This window comes from Mercenaria mercenaria, chromosome 13 (assembly GCF_021730395.1).
Source record: "Mercenaria mercenaria strain notata chromosome 13, MADL_Memer_1, whole genome shotgun sequence".
Classification (NCBI taxonomy): domain Eukaryota; kingdom Metazoa; phylum Mollusca; class Bivalvia; order Venerida; family Veneridae; genus Mercenaria; species Mercenaria mercenaria.
This window is the reverse complement of record NC_069373.1, coordinates 23,356,299-23,384,058: the sequence shown is the minus strand read 5'-3', so window position 1 is coordinate 23,384,058 and position 27,760 is coordinate 23,356,299. Positions and strand designations below refer to the sequence as shown.

The 27,760-nt window shown below is 36.8% G+C and overlaps 1 protein-coding gene across 1 annotated transcript in view; it reads left to right on the top strand.

Moving 5' to 3' along the window:
* Window positions 1-1,023: 1,023 nt before the first annotated feature.
* Window positions 1,024-27,760, top strand: part of LOC123529342 (uncharacterized) — a 47,872-nt gene continuing 21,135 nt past the window's right edge. Inside the window, exons 1-3 of the mRNA XM_053521332.1 lie at window positions 1,024-1,165; window positions 16,064-16,177; window positions 27,546-27,614. Of these exons, the coding sequence (XP_053377307.1) occupies window positions 1,139-1,165; window positions 16,064-16,177; window positions 27,546-27,614 (210 nt within the window). The 5' untranslated portion in view covers window positions 1,024-1,138. The remainder of the gene's footprint in view (window positions 1,166-16,063; window positions 16,178-27,545; window positions 27,615-27,760) is intronic.

Here is a 27,760-nt window from a genome sequence, read left to right as displayed (position 1 = left end):
AATAAGATTATTTCTGTTTTTACCACAGTTTTTACACAGTATTGGTTATAAAACCTCAAACACAACTTCTGAAACTATCTCTGTGTAGTAAAACGTCTGAAATTCTCAACGTAGAACAGTAAAAACTGATAAAATTCAACACTGCTAAAAAATTCGTGCAACTTATAAAACGGAAATGGAAGGGGGAAACCGATACGATAATATTCTATAATGTTTTATGACAAATCAAAACAATTTTAACAATCCTGGTAGAAGGCCAGATTTGGGGCCAGTACGTCAAATGTCCAGTGCACAGTGACAAATATAAAATTATTAGAATATCAAAAAAGCATCGTCAAATTTCCTTATAAACTTGATAACACGTACAGAACTTAAAGAAACAAAAAAGGCTAAATATCTTGGGGTTACCATCAGTGAAGACTTTAACTGGAAAAAACATATAGAAAATACATCGTGGACACATTGGTCGAGAGGGCTAAGATGTTTTTCTACGGAGGTGAAGACCCCTGGTTCGAATCCTAGCTACTCCCATTGTGTTGTGTCCTTGGGCAAGGCACTTTATCACGATTGCCTCAGTCGACCCAGCTGTAAATGGGTACCAGCAAACTGCTGGAGGTAAGGTATAATTGGTTTTAACTGTTCTTGAAATAGGGCCGCTCTAAAAGCTCTACAGAGCTTATGTTAATTGTTTCACAAAGCGACGATAAATAAAATTTACCTTTACCTTTACCTAACATGTCAATATTTTTTTGGTAAAAAGACATGATATACTAAATGACTATATATAGTTTCCATATAATTGAAATGCTCTAAAGTACTGAAAATGGGGTCTCAAGATTTCATCGTCTATATGAAATAATGAAGGAAGTGAACTTGTACTTTTTGTTCGATTAACATATCTATACATTCAAAAAATCAAGTAGAGATGCGCCAGAATGTGTTACAGCTTTTGAGGCCGATTAGATACTACGTTTAAATAAAGTTAGAAACAGTCTAGTCAAAAAGCAAGGCGCTTCAATTTGATTGGTTACTCTCAATAGCTACGGTAAACAAATCTTGTGTACAACCAGTTTCAACTACATGGATACAGATAAAACTAATTTAGTTATGACCTGATTGCATGTTTTTATAAAGCAGAATGACCGCTGAAATTCAAGGCAGTTGGGTATGTGTAATTTAAACTTAGCCAAGACCTATCTATATAGGATCCAGTATATACGTTGTAATAGTGCAGTTATTTTTTGAAAACAAAAACAGTTCGTTCTAATTGACAGCTGCAGATAGATCACTTAGAATAAGTACAGCGAACTTGCCCTTTCCGAACCAGTTTTTAATTTTTTATCGTTTTACTTCGTCAAGTTTATATTTTAAATATAAATTTCATTTTAAATGCTGGACAAATATGTCACGATTAAACTAATGTGAAAAGAAATTCGAAACAAAACATTGTTTGTAACAGATTTCTGTAATTGATCAGACTGGTACTGTGCGTAATCCGGGTCATACTCGCCTATTCCGAATCACCACAAATGACCTGAAATGGTTTTCTTACTACTATCCACAACAACATAAAACTACCATCTTGAATCGAAAACTGAAATTATTTTATGTCAGGAATAGAAATAATCGCATTTAAGGCCAATTAAATGACTAAAACGATAGGCATGACATCCTTCTTTGGCATTATTGAAATATTCTGTTTTAAAACAGTCATGTGGGCGGTCTTGTCCTTTATGTGAATTAAATAGTCACATTGTATAATAATACCTCCGCCTTTTTTTTTAACATCTGGCCATGGGTAAAAACAATAACATAAATTAATATTTTGGACACATTGAATCGATATTTTTTCTGCAATCTTTAAACAACGTGCAGCAGAACAGAACTGAAAATGTGTGATTCGGAATAGGCACAATGTATGCCATCTATATTTCCTCTTTAGGCATCTCAATGGTCAAATTGTTTTTAATGTGGGATATATGACTGGAAAGAGCATAAAATTTCCTTCTTTTTAATCTCCCTTCCGTTTCATTTTATTAAAAAGCTAGAACGCAAGCGCTCTTTGAATCTGACATTTTTGTTTACATTCGTCAAACTTCCACATAAGAAAAAATATAGCATTTGGACAATGTTGCAAATATGTATTATGTAAGAATAACTTGAACATTTACCAGCAATTAATTATTAGTTTAATGTATTAGATATAAAACCAAAACATAGCTTACGATTTTTCTTGACGTATGCGCGACGGCTGCTTAAAAACTTGGAATGAGTCAATTTACAGACTGGTTCGGAATAGGCAAGTTCACTGTATTCAGTTACTTAATCAGGGCTAGCGCTGGGTTGAAAAAAGTTTGAGCCAAATATTTATGCCGTAGATCGAAGAGGCCCGCATGCCCATTTGCGTGTCCAAGACAGGGCTTTGGTGGGGTTCACCCGGGGCTGTGCCCCCAGAAGCTTTTGGGCGTTAAGTTATTTCAAATGCTTAGATTGCAGCAGAAAACACCATTATCCACAAATGTTGAAATATATTAAATGCTTCGTAACTGAATGGTCTGTCCTTGTGTTACGAATAATAAGCAAAACAGTGCATCAAGAATAAATTTATTTTTAACCATAGTTTATATCATTTCTCAATGAATTAACAGTATACGCTCGCACGCCCATCTGCGTATCCACAACAGGGCTTTGGTGGGGTTCACAGGGGGCTTTGCCCCCTAATACTTTTGGGCTATTTTGGGGTATTTCAAATGCTGGATTGCAGCAGAAAACACCATTATCCACAAATATTGAAACATATTAAATGCTTCATAACTGAATGGTCTGTCCTTGTGTAATAATAAGCAAAACAGTGCATCAAGGATAAATTTATTTTTAACCATAATTTATATCATTTCTCAATGAATTGTGTGTGTGTGTAGATCGTTTCCGCTTTTGTTGTAGCGTTGACCACTATGTGCATTATCGTTGTCATTACAGGTTGCTTACACAGTGTGCTTTTTCACTTTTGCTTCTTTATTAATATGAAAATATTGTATTAAATTAGAGGGAAGTTGTTTCAATGTCATTTAATAAAATCTGCCTGATGATTCTATAAATGCTGCAAAAGCTTTGACAAGTTCTTCTTTTGCAGTGACTGTCACATCCTCTATTTCTCCTGCCAGTGTAGACATGGAAATGGTGCTGCAGTCTATGCTATTCCTGTATAGTATGTCCTCAACTGTCCTTTCAAGTGTATCTCTTTGTGAAGAGAATCTTAAACATTTGAAAATGTAGTGATCAACTGTTTCTGGAATTTGGCATTGTTCACAATACTTGGATAAGTTCTTATCAATTTTAGACCAATGATTTCTTAATTTACTGTGACCACACAGCAGTTGGTTTATTATTGAAAAGTTTTTTCTGTCTTCTTCTCCTGTACAGTTCCTTGATCCTGCCCTGCTGAAAATTTCTTGTATGGTGTCTGTTTTATCTGATAAAAAGTATTTGTTGTTCCATTTTTTAACAGCCTTACTTTTCATAGCAGTCACAGCTTCTCTAGCATCTAACATCCCTGTCTCTTCTGTTTCTGCCATGCTCATTTCTGTGTCCAGGAATCCAGTGAACCTCTGTATGATTTTGTCTCTCTTCAATTGCAGCTAAATATTTCTTGATGTTAGAGATGGCCTCAATTTTGTTGGTGGGGATTTCCTTGCAAAAAGCAGACAGGATTGCAGCTTGGCAGTCTGTAAATATATGGATCTTTCTACCAGTGATTGTATTTATATCAGCCAGAAATTCCAGTGCTATCTCTATTCCGACTATTTCCCCTGAGTAGTTGTTACTATTTTTGCTTACTCCCCTGTTGAGCAGGATGGGTATAGAAGAGTAGCCTTCCAAGTAAACTGCAGCGCCCGCTCCAGTGTGACCTGGGTTGCCAAGTGCTGAACCATCTGTAAAAGCATGAATTAACAATATGTTATATACACGTAGCTACTGGGACAACTCTTAAGCAATGTTTTAATTTATCAGTTCTGAAATAAATCACAAAAACATTTAAGTAATCCACAAGCAACCAAGGAAAGTCTGTTTTCCGGGATCTGGACAATTGTCCCCCAGGACATATCCCCCCCCCCCATGAAAACATTTGCCCCCAAGTTGAAATGTTAGATAGGACATTTGCCCCCCAATGCTTATTTCTGAAAAGGACATTTTCCCCCCCCCCCCCCCCCCCCCATATCCCCCCCCCCATAACATTTGACTAAGCCATGCTTATTTCTAGACCAGTAGGTATCTTTTGGAACTTGATACAAGACATTCGTCATATTTTAGGGGACAGTGGCTTTCTATTTCCCATTTTTTAGCTGGATTTAGAGTCCTAGTTTCACTTTTCACAGAGTTTGCTTTCCTTGCAGGAGTTAAACTACCTGATTCAGAACTAAGTTTCTCAGCCATAATGACAAGCAAGAAATTAATTTAAAAACATTTTAATATATACTTATTGCCATCAATAATGAATTACTCATTCAAATAATTTTATTTAATCAATCTTTTTTGAACAATAATCTTGTCTTTTGATGAGATATTAACAGAAGGACCCATATTTTATTCAAATTTCAATCAAGGAACTTCAATCATGGCATGATTGTACCACAAACAAACACCTTTGATCCATGTGTATTCATTAATCAGTGCCAATGTAGCTAAACAAACTGTGAGAGATGCTTTTAATTACTCCTGAGGGCACAGGTTTATTGTCACTTGATGGTGTTAATGGACCATGGACTCTGCCTCTTGTTTATTGCATGTTTGTCACAGTCTGTCTTGGCACTCTTTGGTCCAAAATAACATTATATAAAATTGACTGATTTTAATTCTTAAAGTAGGTTTTTTTAGAGTTTGAGCCATTTCTGAATTGTCTTGAGCCAAAATTAGCATTTTAAGCATTTTGCTCAAAATGCCCATTCCAGCGCTAGCCCTGCTTAATGTATACTTAATGTGAAATTAGATGCTGTCTACTTGACTGGAAAACCCACTTGTGTAAAGTTACTATCTATAATTCTGTTCAGAAGGTCTTTTCACCCCAAGACACCCAAAGACACCACAAAACACCCCAAGACACCTAGAATATTTATTTGTATCATTTATTAAAAATATATATCTTAAAGACATGCTAATACAGACTGTAACAGTTAAGATAACCTTAGAGTAGATTTGTTAAAGGAAATACATCTAAGAACATCAGGTGAAATGAACTTGTTATTAATGTGACAGGGAGGTAAAGCCAACGTTACTATGTAAATTACATATTTATTTGTTTCTCTTGGATATAGTCATTCTGCAGATCCCGGACGCCCTTACAGTTAAAAACATTTTTATTTTTTACTCAAATTTACTAACATATTTTACCAACACAAATAACTTCTGAAAGAAAGGGAAATAACTGGATCTCCTTTAGGCTTATCATAGTTAAGCTTTTTGGATTGTTTCCCTTGAATTATTTTGTTCTAAAGTTTCCTTTTTTATGATTCAGAAAAAAAGAAAATTATCACCTAAAACATTAAAATATGTTATTATTTTGACATTTTGATACTAAAGAATAGGATAATTACTGTTTTTAGGTGTCTTGGGGTGAAAAGACCTTCCCATTCTGTTTGCCCATTTCCTGCTGCATGACTGGCTATAGTCCAAATAACAGGACAGTTTGGGACAGCTTGATAACTTTTGACTGTCGCTGTCTCCGTCACATCCAAACTTATTCTGCATATTTCTGTTGGGAAATCCCCAATGAAATCAGTGGGAACGTTTTCTGGTACATGTACAAAGTATTTGTAATGATTATACATCTCTGATAATGAATTTATTATTGTACCCCCCGACAACAAAGTTGTAAGGGGGGGTATACTGGTTTCTGTCTGTCTGTCTGTCCATCTGTCCGTAGACGCAATCTTGTGCGCACCATCTCTCCTTATCCCCTTGACAGAATCTAATGAAACTTCACACAAGTGATCAGTACCAACAGTAGTTGTGCATGGGGCATGTTAGGTTCTTTTAGAAAAAAAATTTGCAGAGTTATGGGACTTTGTTTTTTTGTTACTATACTTTATACATAGACACAATCTTGTGCGCACCATCTCTCCTCATCCCCTTGACACAATTGAATGAAACTTCACACAAGTGATCAGTAACAACAGTAGTTGTGCATGAGGCATGTTAGGTTCTTTCAGAAAAAAAATTTGCAGAGTTATGGGACTTTGTTTTTTTGTTACTATACTATATACAGAGACACAATCTTGTGTGCACCATCTCTCCTCATCCCCTTGACACAATTGAATGAAACTTCACACAAGTGATCAGTAACAACAGTAGTTGTGCATGGGGCATGTTAGGTTCTTTCAGCGACAAAAATTGCAGAGTTATGTAGGGTTTCCACTGGCCTTATTTTTTTTTCGCCACAAAATATCGAAGTCGGTGACGCATTTGTTTTGCATGTTGCAAGAATTTGTCATTTTATAGTTTATTTTATTATTTAATTGTTAAAATATTTTATTGGGGGTGGGTGGGGGGGATCAGGGGGCTTTCCCCCTTGAAAATTATGAAATACAGGTTTGGAATGGTGGCCTCTGGTGCGTTTCTGGGTCTAAATTTTGAGAAAATATTATTCTTATTCTCTGCCAAAATAGCAGGGTGCATCTTTGATGAGTATAGGCCATTTCTCAGCTAACTAGGGGTGGGGGGGGGGGGGCTCGAGCCCCTGATGCCTGGCCTGGAATTATATTTCAAATAAAAGGGCTTTATAAATCAAACAAACAGTATTTTGCATCTGACAAAATTTGATTTTAAATTAAAAATACAATTGCATGGGCACTTCCCTGAATTACCAAAATTAATCGGAAATTGGGGTCGTGAATATGTGTGACAAACGAAAAAAAGGGCAATCTAGATTAGCATTAATTATAAAATGAAAATTTATAACTTATTTTCTATGACCAGAGTTAATTTTTACTATTGATTTCTGCTTGTTTATCGCAGTTTTTCATTGGAATTTGCCAAAATCAATCTACAATCATGATTTAAGAATTATTGGAAATTATCGCGGATGTCCCGTCGTTCTACAAAATATAACTTTGAAATGGCTACTTTGACACTTCTTTTGTGATTCTGCTATTAAAAACATGTATAAATCAGATTTATATGAAAAACATTGATTTGTGTTTTTCATTTAACACCTGCCATTGGCTTTTTATTCAGTAGATCTATAACAGTAAACTACCTCGCCAAATTACTTCAATCAACGATGACATATGTAAAGGCGGAGCTAAATAATTTTGCCGATAAAATACGTCACGCATTGTACATCCAAAGCTGTCATTGGTTTATCGCATATCTAATTTAAAGTCAAAGATCAAGATGCACGTGGCAGCGTTGTGTAATAGATGTCGATCGCTAATCCCTCGGTTGGTGACACGCTGTGTATTGTGTATTATGAACGGAAACGGCCGCGGGTAATATTGATTTTTAGGCTAGATAGAGAGAACTTTTGGCAAAGAAATACACATTATAAAAAATACATGTACTGCAAAATATTTTTTCGCCACTTTTTTATTTTTTTCGCCATTGGCGACCGTGGCGAATTGCAGCGGAAACCCTGGTTATGGGACTTTGTTTCTTGTTAACATACTATGTACATACAGTCTGCATATGCAATCTTGTGCGTGCCTAATCTACCAAACCCTTGCACACAATTTAATGAAACTTCAAACAAGTGATCAGTACCAACCCTAGTTGTGCATGGTGCATGTTACATTCTTTTAGATAAATATTCTGCATAGTTATGGGACTTTGTTTTTTGTTACTATACTGTGTACATACAGTCTATATACATACAGTCCACATAATTATGCAATCTTGTGTGCGTCAAATTGCAATGTACTGTGTCAGTGCATACGGGGGGTACATTCATCACCTTTAGTGATAGCTCTAGTTATACCAGATTTATATAGCGTCCTTTTCATGATAAACACATTCAAAGGCGCTTTACATATACTGCAGCCACACAGGGCGCGAAATCATCCTCTACTAGTGCAACAGGAGCGTGCCTTATTCCTAATATCTAAATATGTATAATAATAATTTTTCTTGGGCTATTTTGCCTAATAATTTTAACTATTCAAATATATAAATTTTCCTCAGGTTTCCTAACCTTATGATTGACTTATATTCCAAAAAATGATTTATCTTTGAAACAATTAAATTTTCTATCTCAAAACATCTGAACAAATTAAATCACAAACAGATGAAATATTTTCAACTCTCAAACAACTCTTCGTTTGAATGCTTATTTCAGGAATCTTAAACAGATCTCCTCTATTTCTGAACTCAAAATATATTTCTGTATAATATATTTCTATATAACTTTCATTTAACATTTGCCCATGAAGTTTTACTGGAACAATAAAATATTTTTGATGCCAGATATCTGAGATTTCTGTGCATCAGTAAATATAAGTACTGCTCCGATCCGACACTTAATGGACAACCAGCGGACTGACTCTACAGCATTGAACAGATCTATTTATACCTCAGTCATACCCCGCAGCAAATAATTCGACTATATTTCAGCTATTCTAATTGGTTAAAATTCTCAGCCTTCTTAATTCATAGAGCATCTTCAATCTCAATATACTTTTATATGCATCTTCCGTCTAAGACTGATTCCCACATATAAAACAACAAATACTTCACAAACGCATTTCAGAAAACATAATCAATTCATACCATTTAAATAACTTATTATAAATGAAAGATTCCAAAATACCTACAGTATTAAACAGCTTTGTCGATAGTTTGTAGTTTTCCTTTTCTACGGGTAAAGATTTTGCAAATGGCGGAGAAGCAAATAGGGAAGGTAACTATGTTACGACTCCTATATAAAAGTACTGGGTAAGTATCCGTCACACTAGTACAGACACAGAGCGATCTGACCAGAGGGACAGAGTGAGATAAAGCCCCCAGAACAGACAGAGAGAACTTTTCAGATACAGACATGTCTGGCTAACTTAGCCTAGCTCTTTTCGAATAGACAGTCTGGTTCTTTAACGTGCCCGGCGTATAGCACCAATACACACGAAACCATCTTTCCTGGGAAGAACTAGTACAGGCCTCTAGTTAGGTGGGAGACACTCAAAAGCATCTCAGAAATTTCCTGTGCCTGGACCGGGATTCGAACCCCGGACATCTGGATTGACGGTCAAGCGTGTTACCACTAGACCACCAGCCCACCTACAATGTTGACATTACAGCATAAACTTGCCTCGCTGACATTGTATGAATGTGTATTTTTGTGTTTTGTTTCTGCAATTTAGTGTCATCGGCAGTCTGCTGTTTATTGAAACCGATGTCAGGGTAGATATAACCTTGCACCTGTCACATCATATTTTCAAAGATTTAAGTCTCTTATTAAAAAATATATGAATTAAATTCAACCCATTTGAAGTTTCTACATGAAAATTAATTTTTAATTTAATAAAGCAAGTCTGACCAGTATCCCGGCACAACCAGTTTCCGACCACTTAACAAGTTTTCTGTACAGTTATGTTCACATGCAAGTCCAACTCTTTGGTTTATTGCCTCATACTTTCTATCATTATAAGTGCTATAAAAGCAAACCATTTACTAAAGTTTCAAGTTTCTTACTAAATCCCTGGCATGAACTGTGATTTTGAAAATCGTCAGTAGGAAGTCATGCTGGAAATTTATAGGAATTTTTCTAGAGCGGAATAGCAGGGCCCTGCGCCCTGCCCTTTTTTAGTGCCACCCTTCTGCCTTTTTTCAGCAACAACTTCTGATGCAATTTCTACATGTTTAAAAAAATTCCCATAATTATACTCAATGCTCAGAAAAACTAAAGACAACTTACACTGAGTGTTTCAATGCAAATTGCTTGTGTCCAAGGAATACAAGAATAGATCAGAGCTTGATGTTGTGCACTGTAATTTACCAACAGAGCCGGGACACAGACGATATCATCTGTGGTTATAATAAAAATACTGGCTGTAAAAGTCAACCTCCGCGATGGCCGAGAGGGTAAAGGCACTGGTTCAGAATACTTTATTTTTTGTCTGGGCGTGGGTTCGCTCCCCGCTATGGGGGATCTTGTTTTCTTTTTTAAATGTAATAATTTTATATTCTTTTTAACAATATAATCTCAAGATAAAAAAAATCATTAAAAACAGATTTCCATAGTGGGAAGCGTTAAACCCGCAGCCCTGACAAAAACTTACTGTAATATGTACCTGCGTGCCTTAGACCATAGTCAAAATAATTCGACATTCAGATTGTTAGCTCATCTGATTTTTTGAAAAAAAATGATGAGTTATTGTCATCACTTGAGCGGTTGTCGGCGTCTGCGTCGGCGTTGCCTGGTTAAGTTTTATGTTTAGGTCAGCTTTTCTCCTAAACTATCAAAGCTATTGCTTTGAAACTTGGAATACTTGTTCACCATCATAAGCTGACCCTGTATAGCAAGAAACATAACTCCATCTTGCTTTTTGCAAGATTTATGGCCCCTTTTGTACTTAGAAAATATCAGATTTCTTGGTTAAGTTTTATGTTTAGGTCAACTTTTCTCCTAAACTATCAAAGCTATTGCTTTGAAACTTGGAATACTTGTTCACCATCATAAGTTGACCCTGTACATCAAGAAACATAACTCCATCTTGCTTTTTGCAAGAATTATTGCCCCTTTTGGAGTTAGAAAATCAGTTTTCTTGGTGAAGTTTTATGTTTAGGTCAGCTTTTATCCTACACTATCAAAGCTATTGCTTTAAAACTTGCAACACTTGTTCACCATCATAAGCTGACCCTGTACAGCTAGAAACATAACTCCATCCTGCTTTTTTCAAGATTTATGGCCCCTTTTGGACTTAGAAAATATCAGATTTCTTGGTTAAGTTTTATGTTTAGGTCAACTTTTTCTCTTAAACTATCAAAGCTATTGCTTTAAAACTTGCAGCTCTTGTTTACCATCATAAGCTGACCCTGTACAGCAAGCAACATAACTCCATCCTGCTTTTTGCAATAATTATTGCCCCTTTTGGACTTAGAAAAATCATTTTCTTGGTTGAATATTATGTTTAAGTCAAGTTTTCTCATAAACTATCAGAGCTATTGCTTTAAAACTTGCAACAGTTTTTCACCATCATAAGTGGACACTGTACATCAAGAAACATAACTCTATCCTGCTTTTTGCAAGAGTGATGGCCCTTTTTAGACTTAGAAAATCATGGGTAGGACAATATTTCTATTATACAAAAAAAATCAGATGAGCGTCAGCACCCGCAAGGCGGTGCTCTTGTTTTATATTTGTGACTGGCAATCTAAACATCAAAACTTTGAAGGACCAAAATAATGGAGGTTGAATCACAGTACACAGTCATGTAAAGATACTGGTTTTACCGCTTGCGCATATTGGCGTGCAAACGTTAATCGTGTACAGTACATACATAGGTTTAAATCACCATAAAATTCGTAATTTTGGAAATTATTTGGTAGTTTTTACATAAATCAATGAGGAATTGCATCCCCTTTTGATACATGTAAGTTTTATTTGAATTTATGGCCAATTTCGTGAAATAATCGGCATTTAAACCTATAACATGTAAAATTTCATCGGAAATTGCTTCAGCTATTTTGGTCTTTCGAGTGTTTGACGCGAGAGGGGATATTGCCAAAGGGAAAAAATTATCTCAATATTTCCTAGGGTCGCGTCAAATTAGTTGGACTACCTTAGACCAGTGCCTTTTTTGTCGGAAAATAGCTCTAAGCTAGTGTTATATGTTTGTACTTATCCGACGTTAAATGAATCTTCTTGTATCTACCTCTAGGCCATCGCGGTAGATGACGTCAGTTTAGCAAGTATTTTTATTAGTTCGACTATTCGAAGAATAGGGGAGCTATCCTACTCGCCCCGGCGTTGGCGTGAGCGTCACACAAATGTTAAAGTTTGCGTACCACCCCAAATATTTTCAAAGTCCATTGAGATATTGCTTTCATATTTTGCATACTTGTTTACCATCATGACCCCAGTCTTTAAAAAAGAGGAGTTAACTCTATCAAGCATTTTGACTGAATTATGGCCCCTTTTCGACTTAGAATAAATGTTAAAGTTTGCGTACCACCCCAAATATTTTCAAAGTCCATTGAGATATTGCTTTCATATTTTGCATACTTGTTTACCATCATGACCCCAGTCTGTAAAAAGGAGGAGGCAACTCTATCAAGCATTTTGATTGAATTATGGCCCCTTTTCAACTTAGAATAAATGTTAAAGTTTGCGTACCACCCCAAATATTTTCAAAGTCCATTGAGATATTGCTTTCATATTTTGCATACTTGTTTACCATCATGACCCAAGTCTGTAAAAAGGAGGAGGCAACTCATTCAAGCATTTTGACTTAATTATGGCCCCTTTTTGACTTAGAATATGCTTATTGTAATGTTAAAGTTTTACTCATTGCTTATATTATACTATCAAGCACTGAGAATAGTCGAGCGCTGTCCACTGACAGCTCTTGATTGCTCACCTGTCACATAGTAACAGGGTGAGCTTTTGTGATCGTCGGTCGTCTGTCCGCCCACAATTTCTTGTGAACACGATAGAGACCACATTTTAATCAAACTTGCACACAACTTGTATTGGCATAATATCTTGGTTCCTTTCGAAAACTGGCCAGATCCCATCATGGGTTCCAGAGTTATGGCCCCTTAAAGGGCCAAAATTTGTTATTTTTTGGCTTGTGAACAGTATAGAGACCACATTTTGCATTAATCAAACTTGCACACAACTTGAATTGGCATAATATCTCGGTTCCTTTCGAAAACTGGCCAGATCCCATCATTGGTTCCAGAGTTGTGGCCCCTTAAAGGACCAAAATTTGCTATTTTGGCTTTTACAGCTATATAGAGAGTTCATTTATGGTTTGATTTGATACAAACTTGCAAAATATCTTCAACAACAATAAATCTTGGATTCCATGGTGAATCTGTCAGATCCAATCATAGGTTCCGGAGTAAGGGTCTCTGATTGACTTCTGAAAACCAAAATGTTTTAATTTTTCCCTTGTGAACACGATAGAAGTGACATTTTATATTTGATTTTAACCACACTTACACACAACTTAAGTCACAATAAGATCTCAGTTCCTTTCAAAAACTGGCTAGATTCCATTATGGGTTCTAGAGTTTCTGCCCCTGAAATGGGCAAGATTTTCTATTTTGGCCCTTTCAGCCATATAGAGGTTTCATTTATGCTTTGATTTGATACAAACTTGCACAGAATGATTATCTTGATCATCTCTAGGCCTGGATCGAAACTGGGTCATTTCGAGTCAAAACTAGGTCATCAGGTCAAATCAAAGGAAAAGCTTGTTCACAACCTAGAGGCCACATTTATGACCATATCTTAATAGAACTTGCTCATAATGTTAATCTTGATGATCTATAGGTCATATTTAAATCTGGGTCAGGTGGGGTCAAAAACTAGGTCACTGGGTCAAATCAAAGGAAAAGCTTGTTAACACTAGAGGCCACATTTATGACTGTATCTTCATGAAACTTAGTCAGAATGTTAATCTTGATGATCTTTAGGTCAAGTTTGAATCTGGGTCATGTGGGGTCAAAAACTAGGTCACCGGGTCAAATCAAAGGAAAAGCTTGTTAACACTCTAGAGGCCACATTTATGACTGTATCTTCATGAAACTTAGTCAGAATGTTAATCTTGATGATCTTTAGGTCAAGTTCGAATCTGAGTCATATGGGGTCAAAAACTAGGTCACTAGGTCAAATCAAAGGAAAAGTTAGTAACACTTTAGAGACCACATTTATGACCATATCTTAATGAAACTATCTTGATGATCTTTAGGTCAATAGGTCAGGTGAGCGATACAGGGCCTTCATGGCCCTCTTGTTGTATGTAAGCTGGTATCTCAGTATCCACTAATGGGAATGGATTGAAACTTCACATACTTGTTCACTGTCATGATCTGAGATGTAATGCACAGGTCCTATAACACTACTTTGCATTTTTACAAAATTATGCCCCTTTTTCGACTTAGAAATTTTTGGTTAAGGTTTTATATATAGGCTGGTATCTCAGTACTTACTAATGGAATGGAATTGAAACTTCACACACTTGTCCACTGTCATAAGCTGATATGCACTGTGCAGGTTCCATAACCCTGTTTTGCATTTTTACAAGATTATTGCCCTTTTTCAACTTTTGTCTTCATTCAATTGACAAGGCTATTGAGTAGTCGAGTGTTGCTGTCCTCCGACAGCTCTTGTTTGTTTAATACTACGCTATTTGCACGGAGTCTGCATATGCAATCTTGTGCATGCCTAATCTCCCGAACCATTGCACACAACTTAATGAAACTTCACACAAGTGTTCAGTACCAACCGTACTTGTGCTTGGTGCATGTTAGGTTCTTTCAGAAAAATATTCTGCAGAGTTATGGGACTTTTTTGTTTTTTGTTACTATACTATATATTTTAACTCGACTATTCTAAGAATAGTCTGAGCTGTTCTAATCAACCTTGCATTGACGTAGGAGTCACACCTTGGTTAAAGTTTTGCATGCAAGTACGTATAGCTATTTAAAGGCATATATGCTTTGAAACTTATTTTATCTTTTTCTTTGTCAATAACCAACCTCACAGGATCCAGTCCCATAACTGACATTTATTTTGGCCCAATTATGTCCTCTGTTGGACTTAGAAAACTGTGGTAAAATTTTTGCATGCAAGCTACTATCTCAAAAACTAATGCAGATATTGAATTGAACTTATTGGGTTTATAAAACTAGGTCATAGCATCAAGTCCCATAACTCTGACATGTATTTTGCAAAATCATGTCCCCTTTTGAACTTAAAAATTTCAGGTTAAAGTTTTGCATGCATGTTACTATCTCCAAAACTAATGCAGGTACTGAATTGAACCTCTGTAGATATTTTAACTATAAGGGTAATATTCCTGCTTCTGGGACAACCATTCGAATAGTCGAGCATTGGCTGTCTTATGGACAGCTCTTGTTAACTCTCCCTTTTCATTTCTTCACATATATCTCCCCTTTCAGTTTCTGCACTCTGCTCTCCCCTTTCAGTTTCTGCACTCTGCTCTTCCACTTCAGTTTCTACACTATTCTCCCCCCTTTCAAAATGTTCACCCTGCTCCCCTTTTTCAGTTTTTTCACTATGCTCCCCCTTTTAGTTTCTTTGTGTTGCTCCCCTTTCAGTTTCTTCACTATTCTACCCATTTTAGTTTCTTCCCTTTGCTCCCCCTTTCAGTTTCTTCACCCTGTTCTCCCTTTTCAGTTTCTGCACTCTGCTCTCTCCTTTCAGTTTCTGCACTCTGCTCCTCCTTTCAGTTCCTTCACTTCGTTCCCCCTTTCAGTTTCAGCACTCTACTCCCCCTTTCAGATTCTTAATTTTGTTTTCCCTTTCAGTTTCTTCATCATGCTTTCCCTTTCAGTATCTCCACTTTGGCCCCCCACCCCCCACCACCTTTCAGTTTCTTCACCATGCTTCCCCTTCCTGTTTCTTCAACATGCTCCCCATTTCAGTTTCTTCATCATGCTTCCCCTTTTTGTTTCTTCACCATGCTTCCCCTTTCAGTTTCTTCACTATCCCCCCCCCCTTTCAGTTTTGCTCACCACGCTTCCCCTTTCAGTTTCTTCTATATGCTCCACCTATCAGTTCCTTCACCATATTTTCCTTTTCAGTTTCTACACTTTGCTCCCCCTTTCAGTTTCTTCACTGTGCTCCCCTCTTCATCATGCTTTCCCTTTCAATTTCTTCACCATGCTTTCCCTTTCCATTTCATCACTTTGCTCCCCCTTTCAGTTTCTTTATTCTGCAGTTTTCACTTCCATACATAGAATATAGTTTGAAACAGATTGTTTCCCGTGTGTAAAGTGGGTTTAGTTTAAATCTCTTCCAAATTTTCAAATAATGTCCATTGTTTTGATGGACTACCAATGCCTAACACATGCAAATACACGTTTAACAATTTCTTTCTTGTTTCAGTTTCCAACTGGATACTATGGCCATTTCCGGAGTAAATCACGTGCAGACTTTATATGTGAATACAGACAACTAGCTAGACCTTTACCGCCAAAGAAATTTGTTGTGCGTTCAAAGGTTTGTATTAATGTATGAAAAACTAAACCACTGAATTGAAGTAACAGAAAAATTGCCAAATAAATATATCAGCTTTCTGCTGAATAAAAATCAAAAGAAAGTGGGGGTCGTGCTTGAAGCAAGAAAAATATTTTCAATCAAACAAACACTTGCAAAATCAGCTGAAAAATGAGACCCCAGATTATAATGGTGTTGTTTGACCAAAGTTTCCATGACAAATTCTGTCTTTCTACTATTTCATTATGAATAAAAATGCTATCTGAATGTAAAGCATAGATCTGTCATGTGATTTCAGCAAACAGTTGTAAAGAAAATAAGGAAAATAGTTCTACAGAGGAAAAAAAACAGAACTATTTGAGTCCGCCATTATGCGACTACCTGCTTTTGTGCCATTTTCCTATTTAGTGTCTGTATGTCAATGTGTAAAATTTTGCAAAAATAGTTGTCGCTACATTTTCTTTTTTAATCATTTGTCCAGTGTTTAGCTCACCTGTCACATAGTGACAAGGTGAGCTTTTGTGATCACCCGTCGTCTGTGCGTCCGTCCGCACGATAGTGGTTTCATTTATGATTTTATTTTAACCAAACTTGCACACAGCTTGTATCACCATAAGATCTCGGTTCCTTTCTTAAAATGGCAAGATCCTATTATTGGTTCCAGAGTTATGGTCCCTCAAAGGGCCAAAATTAGCTATTTTGACCTTGTCTGCACAATAGCAGCTTTATTTATGATTTGATTTTTACCAAACTTGCACACAACTTGTATCACCATAAGATCTTGGTTCCTTTCTTGAACTGGCCAGATTCCATTACAGGTTCCAGAGTTATGGCCCCTGAAAGGGCCAGAATTAGCTATTTTGACCTTGTCTGCACAATAGCAGCTTCATTTATGACTTTATTTTAACCAAACTTGCACACAACTTGTATCACCATAAGATCTTGGTTCCTGTTTTGAACTGGCCAGATTCCATTATGGGTTCCAGAGTGATGGCCCCTGAAAGGGCCAAAATTAGCTATTTTGACCTTGTCTGCACAATAGCAGCTTCATTTATGGTTTCATTTAATACAAACTTGCACAGAACTTGTGTCACCATAAGATCTCAGTTCTTTTCTTGAACTGGCCAGATCCCATAATTTGTTCCAGAGTTATGGCCCCTGAAAGGGCCAAAATTAGCTATTTTGACCTTGTCTGCACAATAGCAGCTTCATTTATTTACTTGCACACAACTTGTATCACCACAAGGTCTTGGTTCCTTTGTTGAACTGGCCAGATTCCATCATGGGTTCCAGAGTTATATCCCCTTAAAGGTCTAAAATTTGCTATTTTGGCTTTTGCAGCCATATAGAGACTTCATTTATGGTTTGATTTGATACAAACTTCCAAAATATCTTCAACAACAATAAATCTTTTATTCCATGATGAATCTGTCAGATCCAATCGTAGGTCCCAGAGTTATTTTATATCTGATTACCTCCCCTGATTGTAATCAGAATGGATTTTTATCAGTAAGTACTTATAGGACTTATTTGAAATTTCATTGTTGTCATTAGTTGGACAGAGACAATCAAGGTAGATAACTATGGACTGATTTTATGTCAAATTACCTCCCTTTATTTCAAATTAAAATGGGTATATCTCCGTAACTAATGAAGATACTGATCTGAAATTTCATTGATGTCAACAGATGGACTTGGACAATCAGTGAAAATACATATTGACTGAATTTATGACAAATTACCTCCCTTTATTTTTTATCTGAATGAATACACCTTAGCAGCTTCTAATGAGATTGGTTTGAAACGTTATCTATGTCTTCCATGATAAGAAATAGTCATATTAGATAACTCTTGATTGAACATTTATCGATATGAATACTTTACTAATATATTGTTGTATAGGCTTGTACTCTGTATCTTCTACATGCATATACCAATGCATGATTACCTTCCCTGATTTTAATAAAAATGGATTTATCTCGGTAAATATTTATAGAACTCATTTGAAATTTCATTATTGTCTTTAGTTGGACTGAGGCAATCAGGGTAGATAGCTATGGACTGATTTTATGTCAAATTACCTCCCTTTGTTTCAAATTAAGATGGGTGTATCTCAGTATGTTAGTACGAAAATGCAGCATTTGAGCTTAGGACCCTCAAACTTGGTATGGAAATTGGCCCTGACTAGGTCAAAAGGGACTGTTACAAGAAAATGTTTATCCTGATGATATTTAATGTGTATGCCTATGTGCTCTATGTCTAAACTTGATCCTATCATTTTGAGCAATGGTACTCAGGTGAGCGATACAGGGCCATCATGGCCCTCTTGTTTCATTTTGTACTCTGATCTGCATACAAGTTACTCATTTGAACTTTCAGATATGTTAAATATTGACATTAGCAATATTTAGGTTACAAATACAAATACAGTCCTATGCACAACATACACTGTTCTTGAAAATATCTCTGCATTTAATCAGGATTTCATGGTACTGAGAAGACTGTGATAGTTACTAATAAATTAGGGTCATCCATTAATTGGTACCATATGGTCTGTACAGTAACATAAAAATTTTATCTTGCTGATGTATTTTATTCTGTATCCTATGCACATAGTTACTGGTATTGGAGGGAATTTGTACAACTGTGAGCTAAGTCCGAAAATTGTTTTCTTTCAAATAAAAAGTAAGAAAAACAATAAAATTATAAGTACAATAAAATTATAAGTCTTAATAGAAAAATGCTTATGCAGTGTTTAAGTAACAGATAATGAAGAAATAAACATATAAATTATGAATATTTTAGCAACCCATATTTAGGACACAGCATTTTCGAAATGTGCAAAATTTGCAGTACAGTTTATATTTTGATTTATTTGCCAATTCTAATTTATTTAATTGAACAAAAAATAGATATTTTCTTTTTAGCTCACCTGAGCAGTTATTGTGATCAATCGATGTCTGTCATCTGTCAACATTTAGCTTGTGTATGTGATAGAGGCTGTATTTTTCAATTGATCTTCATGAAATTTGGTCAGAATGATTGCCTTGATGAAATCTAGGTCAAGTTCGAATATGGGTCATCTGGGTCAAAAACTAGGTCACTAGGTCAATTCAAAGAAAAACATGTGTATTCAATAGAGACTGCATTTTACACTGGATCTTCATGAAATTTGATCACAATGTTTGTCTGGATGAAATCTAGGTCAAGTGTGAATATGGGTCATCTGGGGTCAAAAACTAGGTCACCCAGTCAAATCAAAGAAAAACCTTGTGTATGCAATAGTGGCTGCATTTTACACTGGATATTCATGAAATTTGATCAGAATGTTTGTCTTGATGAAATCTAAGTCCAGTTCAAATAGGGGTCATCTGGGGTCAAAAACTAGGTCACCCAGTAAAATTAAAGAAAAACTTTGTGAATGCAATAGGGGCTGTTCCCAGGTGAACGATGTAGGACCATTTGGTCCTCTTGTTATGACAGTAATCAATCACCACTCAAGGTATTGACTTAAAACTTGGCATATTGGTAGATGGCAATGAGAACCAGGTCAGTAGGTCAAAGGTCACAAATGGAGCTTAGAGGTCAAATTTGACCCTCATGTTTTGTGTCTGGAGCGTAACTTGATAACTGTTCAAGGTATTCAGACTTTAAACTTGGCATACAGGTAGGTTGAGATGATGTGCAGGGCACATGAACCAGGTCGGTTGGTCAAAGGTCAAGGTCACAAACTGAGTTCAAAGGTCAAATTTGTCCTTCATAGTTCGTGTCTGGAGCATAACTTAATATTGACTTGGCATATAGTTAGAAGGCAATGAGACGATGTGCAGAGTGCATGAGTCAAGTCTGTAGAAAAAGGTCAAGGTCACAGCAAGGTAAAATCTGTCTTTCATATTGTGTATGCAGAGCATAACTTGAAAACCATTCAAGGTATTGACTTTAAACCTGCCATATAGGTAGGTAGCAATGAGATGTGCATAGAGCATAAACTTTGTCTGGAGGTCAAAGGTCAAATTGAGTTCAAATCTGTCCTTTGAAGCACAACTTCAAAACTATTCAAAATATTGACTTTAAACTTGAAATACAGGTGGGTGATGACGAAATGATTTGAGGAGAGCAGCAGTCACAATTACTAACAGTCCCCCCTCCCCTACCACTCACACACATGTTAACCCCAATACCTTAGTATTCCATCATTGCTGCTCGGGGTCTTGTTCTTGTGCATGACACATCAACTCATTATAGGTAACATTGAAGCCAAGTAATTTTAAGATCCCTTGATGAATGGCAGAGTTATGGACCGGACAAGAAACTGACCAAGTGTGACAGTGACCTTAAGGCTAGAAGTCTGGGTCTTGCGAATGATACATCTTCTCATTATGGGGAACATTTTTGCCAAGTTATTTCAAAACCCCTCTATGCATGGCAGAGTTATGGACCAGACTCAAACTGTGACGGAATGATGGATGGATGGATGGATGGATGGACTGAAGGATGCAGCCTATTTCTATGTCCCCCTTTTTTCTTCGAAAAAGGTTGGGAGACAAACAAATTAAATAATCATAAGTGTTCCAGACAGCATTATGTTTTTCAAAACCATAATGCGGAATTCATGGTTATTTATGCCCTTTTGCTAAAATTGCATGACTTTTCATAAAATTCATTATAGGTGCTCTTCCTCATTTTTACACGCCAATTTTGAAAAAACGTACATACAAATGCTTTATGTGATGGCACATGCATCTTTCCATCATCCTTCCCTTATAATTTGTGTCCGGAGCATAACTTTATAACCATTTAAGATATTGACTTTATACTTGGCATATAGGGAGATGACATTGAGACAATGTGCAGAGCACTTGAACCGGCTCTGTAGGTTAAAGGTCAAGGTCACAAAACAGGGCTCGCACAGACCTGGAAATATCATGGAAAATCACTCTATCATGGAAATATCATGGAATTTCGAAAAGATGGATTTCATCATGGAAATATCATGGAAATCCCAAACAGATCAGGGAAAATCTAGAAATTGGGCCAGATTTTTTTAATTTTCTAGTTCTCGGGAGCGCTGACCAGATTTTTTAAATTTTGAAATAAAAATAAAAGTGATTTTCGCTTATTTTATTTTTATTTTCCCCACCGATAGTCGGGAGTGAATACAGGCGAAAATAAAATTATTAACGGCCATTTTGTTCATCCGCGCCCTGCCGTTTTAGCGCTGCCCTTCTGCCCGAATCGCCGCCCTTTTTTCTTTCTTCAGCGCCATTTTGCCCTTTTAGCACTGCCCCTTTGAATTACCCGCCAAACATTTGTCAAAATAGGAGACGTCTTGAAAAACCTGTCACTCGATATGCAGATGTGACACTCGGCGACTTCACACAGGTGCTGTGTATTTGCCCGAGACACGTATGCTGAGTTACGGTAATTAAAACGATTAAGAGACGATGTCAGACCGACTGAAGTGCAAAAACAACAATTAGAGAGGAAACTGGAAAACAGAGTAAAAAGGGAGAGAAAATATAATTTAGAACACAGTCTGCTGTTTATTAAATGGCCAGTAATTATCGGCAATTAGCGTGAACCTCGTGTCAGTTTTGTTGTTCACAGTTTGATCTCGATTGGAGATAATACTCGATCTTTAATTAGTATCATAATATCTATGATACTTTATATTTCTTTCATCAAAATAATATTAAATTTATATGAAATTAAAATTATTAAAGAAAAAAAGAACACTCGATCTTTTACAGTATGTAACGGCAACAACAAAAAGCATTATTCCTGTTTGTTTAATAAATACATAGATCAACTGTTTGTTTTATGATTGCATTCATTATTTTTGTCTTGCAAGTTTTCTTGGTTAGAAATACCACAAAATGTTAAGTTCTGCATAAAGATTGTATCGCACATTATATCAATCTATTTAACATCTAGTTATATGCAATAATTTGCCTTAATGTCATGTAAAAGCGATACTTTACCGTATCATGGAAAATCACTGAAGATCATGGAAATATCATGGAAATTGAGTAACAGAATTCTGTATGAACCCTGTCCAAACTGTCCATCATATTTTGTGTCTGGAGCATAACTAAATAACCATGCAGGTTTTTGACTTCAAACTTAGCATGTAGGTAGGTGGCGATGAGACGATGTGCAGAGCACATGAACCTGGTCTGTAGGTCAAAGGTTAAGGTTACAAATTGAGCTCAAAGGTCATATTTGTCTGTCATATTTCGTGTCCAGGGCATAACTTATTGACCATTCAAGGTATTGACTTCAGACTTGAGATGTAGGTAGGTGGCAATGTGACGATGTGCAGAGTGCATGAACCAGGGTGGTAGGTCAAAGGTCATGGTTACTGCAAGGTCAAATCTACCCATCATATGTTGTGTCGAGATCATAACTTAAAAAGTATTAAAGGTATTGACTTGAAACTTGGAATAAAGACAGGTGGTGATGAGATGATGGGCAGACTGCAACAATCTACATTACACCTCCCCCACCTACACCCGCACACTTTCCATCAAAAAAGGATCTTTAAATTTTGCTTTTTCTTTAAATTTTGCTTCCGTTCTCCTCTGATATTACCATTCGTATATTGCCCTGCTTGGTTGAGCTGTTGTCTTCAGGATATATTAGCATTTATTACTTTTGGGAAGTTTTTTAGCTGTCACAACATTTGATCTTCCCTGATTGTTTGCATGTTTGGTAACCCCAGATCATATTAGAAATAAACTGAAACTTACAACCTTCTTTATCAGTTTTGGTAAATGAGATATCGTGCACCCAGCAACAGTAATCCAAGTAGTCACATTTTTAGCTCACCAGAGCCAAAGGCTCAGGGTGAGCTATTCTGATCAGTCACTGTCCGTTGTCCGTAAACTTTTACTTTAAACGACATCTCCTCATAAACCGCTAGGCCAATTTCATCCAAAATGCACAGGAATGTTCCTTGGGTGAAGCTCTACAAATTTTTTCAAAGAATTGAATTCCATGCAGAACTCTGGTTGCCATGGCAACAGAAAGGAAAAACTTTAAAAATCTTCTCAAAAACCAGAAGCCCTAGAGCTTAGATATTTGGTGTGAAGCATTGCCTAGTGGACCTCTACCAAGTTTGTTCAAATCATGACCCCGGGGTCAAAATTGACCCCGCCCCAGGGGTCATTTGATTTTACATAGGAAAATCTTCAAAACATTTCTAAAAATAAACCAGAAGGCCTAGAGCTTAGATATTTCACATGTAGCATTGCCTAGTGGACCTCTACAAAATTTGTTCAAATCTTGACCCCCGGGGTCAAAATTGACCCTGCCCCAGGGGTTACTTGATTTTACATAGGAAAATCTTCAAAAATTTTCTAAAACTAAACCAGAAGGCCTAGATCTTAGATATTTGACATGTAGCATTGCCTAGTAGACTTCTACAAAATTTGTTCAAATCATGACCCCTGGGGTCAAATTGACCCCGCCCCATGGGGTTACTTGATTGAACATAGAAAAATCTTCAAAATTTTCGAAAAATAAACCAGAAAGCCTAGAGCTTAGATATTTGACATGTAGCATTGCCTAGTGGACCTCTACAAAAGTTGTTCAAATCTTGACCCCCCAGGGTCAAATTGACCCAGCCCCAGGGATTACTTGATTGTACATAGGGAAATCTTCATAAATTTGCTAAAAATAAACCAGGAGGCCTAGATCTTAGATATTTGATATGTAACATTTCCTAGTAGACTTCTACAAACTTGTTTAATTCATGACCCCCGGGGTAAAATTGGCCCCGACCCAGGGGTTACTTGATTGTACATCGGAAAATCTTCCAAAAAATTTTCTAAAAATCATCAGTTTGACATTTGAAACATGTAGCTCATATTACTCTGGTGAGCGATCCAGGGTCATCATGACCCTCTTGTTGTTACATACCATATGCTGAAATTGTTCTGCTGAATATAAAACATGTTCTGTCACAAGATAGTTTTCTCCATTTTCGTGATGGGAATGCTATAGTGTATTAACTGATATGTAATTGACAAATTTTGCCACCTTCCTAGAGCACTTAATCCTCATTACTGTGTGTATGCAGTTTAAAACCCCAGACATCTTCAGAGACTTCCATCAGTGATTGTATTTTTTGCTAACTCTGTTTAAAAAGTACTCTTAATGATCTCAAAACTAAATATCCCCATTGATAGTTGCATACATTTTTGTGACCAGACAGTAGGCAAGTTGAAAAATATGAGTCCTAATACCATTGCAGAGCTTGAAATATGAAATTTAGTGGGTATATTTATCTCCCTTTATAATGTCAACTTTTCCCACACTTAGGGTTAGATTTTTAGCTCACCTGAGCCAAAGGCTCATGGTGAGCTTTTGTGACCGCTCAGTGTCCGTCGTGTGTCGTGCGTCTCAGTCCGTCAGCATTTTCTAAAAAAATCTTCTTCTTGCAAACCACTGGGCAGATTTACACCAAACTTCATAGGAATGATCCTTTTTTGGTCCCCTTTCAAAATTGTTCAAAGAATTGAATTCCATGCAGAACTCTGGTTGCCATGGCAACCCAAAGGAAAAACTTTAAAAATCTTCTTGTCCAAAACCGCAAGGCCTAGAGCCTTGATATTTGGCATGTGACATCATCTAATAGTCCTCTAAGAAGATTGTTCAAGTTATGCCCCTGGGGTGAAAAGAGGTCCAGCCCCGGGGGTCCCAAGTTTTGCATAGACTTATATAGGAAAAAACTTTAAAAATCTTCTTGTCTAAAACCACAAGACCTAGGCCTTTGATTTTTGGTATGTAGCATTGCCTTGTGGTCCTCTACCAAAATTGTTCAAATTATTACCCTGGGGTGAAAAGAGGCCCTGCCCAGGGGGGTCTCAAGTTTTATATAGACTTATAGAGGAATTTTTTTTTTAAATCTTCTTGTCTGAAACTGCAAGGCCTAGGCTTTGATATTTAGTGTGTTGCATTGCCTTATGGTCCTCTACAAAAATTGTTCAAATTATTACCCTGGGGTGAAAAGAGGCCCTGCCCGGGGGGGTCTCAAGTTTTACATAGACTTATAAAGGAAAAAACTTTAAAAATCTTCTTGCCTGAAACTGCAAGGCCTAGGCTTTTGATATTTGGTATGTTGCCTTGCCTAGTGTTCCTCTACCAAAATTGTTCAAATTATGACCTGGGATGAAAAGAGGCTTTGCCCTGGGGGTTCCATGTTTAACATAGAGTTATATAGGGGAAAAAAATCTTCTTGTTCTAAAGTTCAAGGCCTAGGCCTTTGATATTTGGTGTGTAGCATTGCCTAGTGGATCTCTTATAAGATTGTTCAAATTATACCCCTGGTGTGAAAAGAGGCCCCACCCTGGGGTCACTTGTTATATAAGTTATATAGGAAAAAGTACTTAAAAATTATTAGATCATAGTTCCTAGACTGTTTAATTATAATTACATGATGACCTCAAGTGATTAGGGGTCACCTGACTGTGACCATGACCTACTTTCTTGTTTTTTAAGATACAGCCTTGAAATTTGGATGACATGTACAGTTTTGCCCACAGGTGACCTACTGACCTACTTTCTTTATATTTGCCATTTGAAACAGGTGGCTCGTATTACTCAGGTGAGTGATCCAGGGTCATCATGACGCTCTTGTTAACATTGTGTACAACGTATATTTAATTTTATGGTACACCAGTTATTAGTCCAGTACAACGTTTGTTGGTGCAGATTTTTGCAGCAGAGCTAAAAATAGCAGAAAACATTCAAATGAATTCTTCTCATCAACAAATAATTCTGTGGTCAACTGCTTGACTTCCTCTTATAATCTTTCATATTTAGGGATGAATGTTTTTAACTCCAAACAGTTGATACAGTGCCTCATGACATTTATTTAAGGTGGAAAGTAGAAAGATTCAGGGAATATCCTTGGAGCCAGCATGGCCATTTTGCCCTGTCCATCTGTCACACTTCATTTCCGATCAATAACTGGAGAACCAATAGACCTAGAACCTTCAATCCTCATAGGATGGCAGGGCTTATGGAATAGACAATCCCTATTGTTTTTGGGGTCAATCCATCAAAGGTCAAGGTCACAGGGGCCTGATGGAAAACAATTTCCAATCAATAACTTGAGAACCACTTGACCCAGAATGTTGAAACTTCATAGGGTGATTGGTCATGCAGAGTAGATGACCCCTTTTGATTTTGGGTCACTCTGTTAAAGGTCAAGGTCACAGGGGCCTGAACATGGAAAACCATTTCCGATCAATAGCTTGAGAACCACTTGACCCAGAATGTTGAAACTTCATAGGATGATTGGACATGCAGAGTGTATGACCCCTATAGATTTTGGGGTCACTCTATTAAAGGTCAAGGTCATAGAGCCTGAAGATGGAAAACCATTTCCAATCAGTAACTTAAGAACCACTTGGCCCAGAATGTTGAAACTTCATAGAATGATTGGTCATGTAAAGTAGATGAACCCTATAAATTTTGGGTTCACTCTGTTAAAGGTCAAGGTCACAGGGGCCTGAACATGGAAAACCATTTCCAATCAATAGCTTGAGAACCACTTGACCCAGAATGTTGAAACTTCATAGGATGATTGGAAATGCAGAGTAGATGACCCCTATTGATTTTGGGGTCACTTTATTAAAGGTCAAGTTCACAGGGGCCTGAACATAGAAAACCATTTCCGGTCAGTAACTTGAGATCCACTTGACCCAGAATGTTGAATCTTCATAGGATGGTTGGACATGCTGAAAAGATGACCCTTATTGATTTGGGGGTCACTCTATTAAAGGTCAAGGTCGCAGCGGACAGAAAATGGAAATCTATTTACCGTCAATAACTCGAGAAACATTTGACCTAAAACCTTAAAACTTCATAGGGTGATAGGACTTACAGAGTAGATGACCACTATTGTTCTTGTGGTCATTCCATCAAAGGTCAAGGTCACAGGGGGTTGGACATAGAAAACCCTGAATGTTGAAACTTAGTAGGATGATTGGACATGCAGAGTAGATGACCCCTACTGATTTTGGTATCACTTGATCAAAGGTCAAGGTCACAGGGGCCTGAACATTGAAAACCATTTCCAATTTATAACTTGAGAACCACTAAGCCCAGAATGTTGAAACGTAATGGGATGATTGGACATGTCAAGTAGATGATCCCTATTGCAGCCAACCATCAGTGTCTCTTTGACTTTCACTCCTGTCCCCTATTGACTTCTTGCCTATATGACTATGCATTGGGGGAGACATGCACTTTTCTACAAAAGCATCTTCTAGTTCTTTGATATTAGTATTACTACACTATCATCAGAAAATATGACTTAGATTTCACATTCTGTTGATTTCATGCTAATTTATTCTCATTTCAGGAACCAACTAAAAACATGTGTTCCTCCCATGACAAAACAAGCATTTTTAATGATGCCATATTTCCAACAGTAAATATCTGTATTTCCAACATATGTTCTAATACATTTTTAGGGCATAGCTGTCTTACTCCACTGTATATTTGTATACCTACCACAGCGGAGTTGTGAATAATATTGACTTGCTTTTGCCAGCTATACATTTCATGTGGATTATA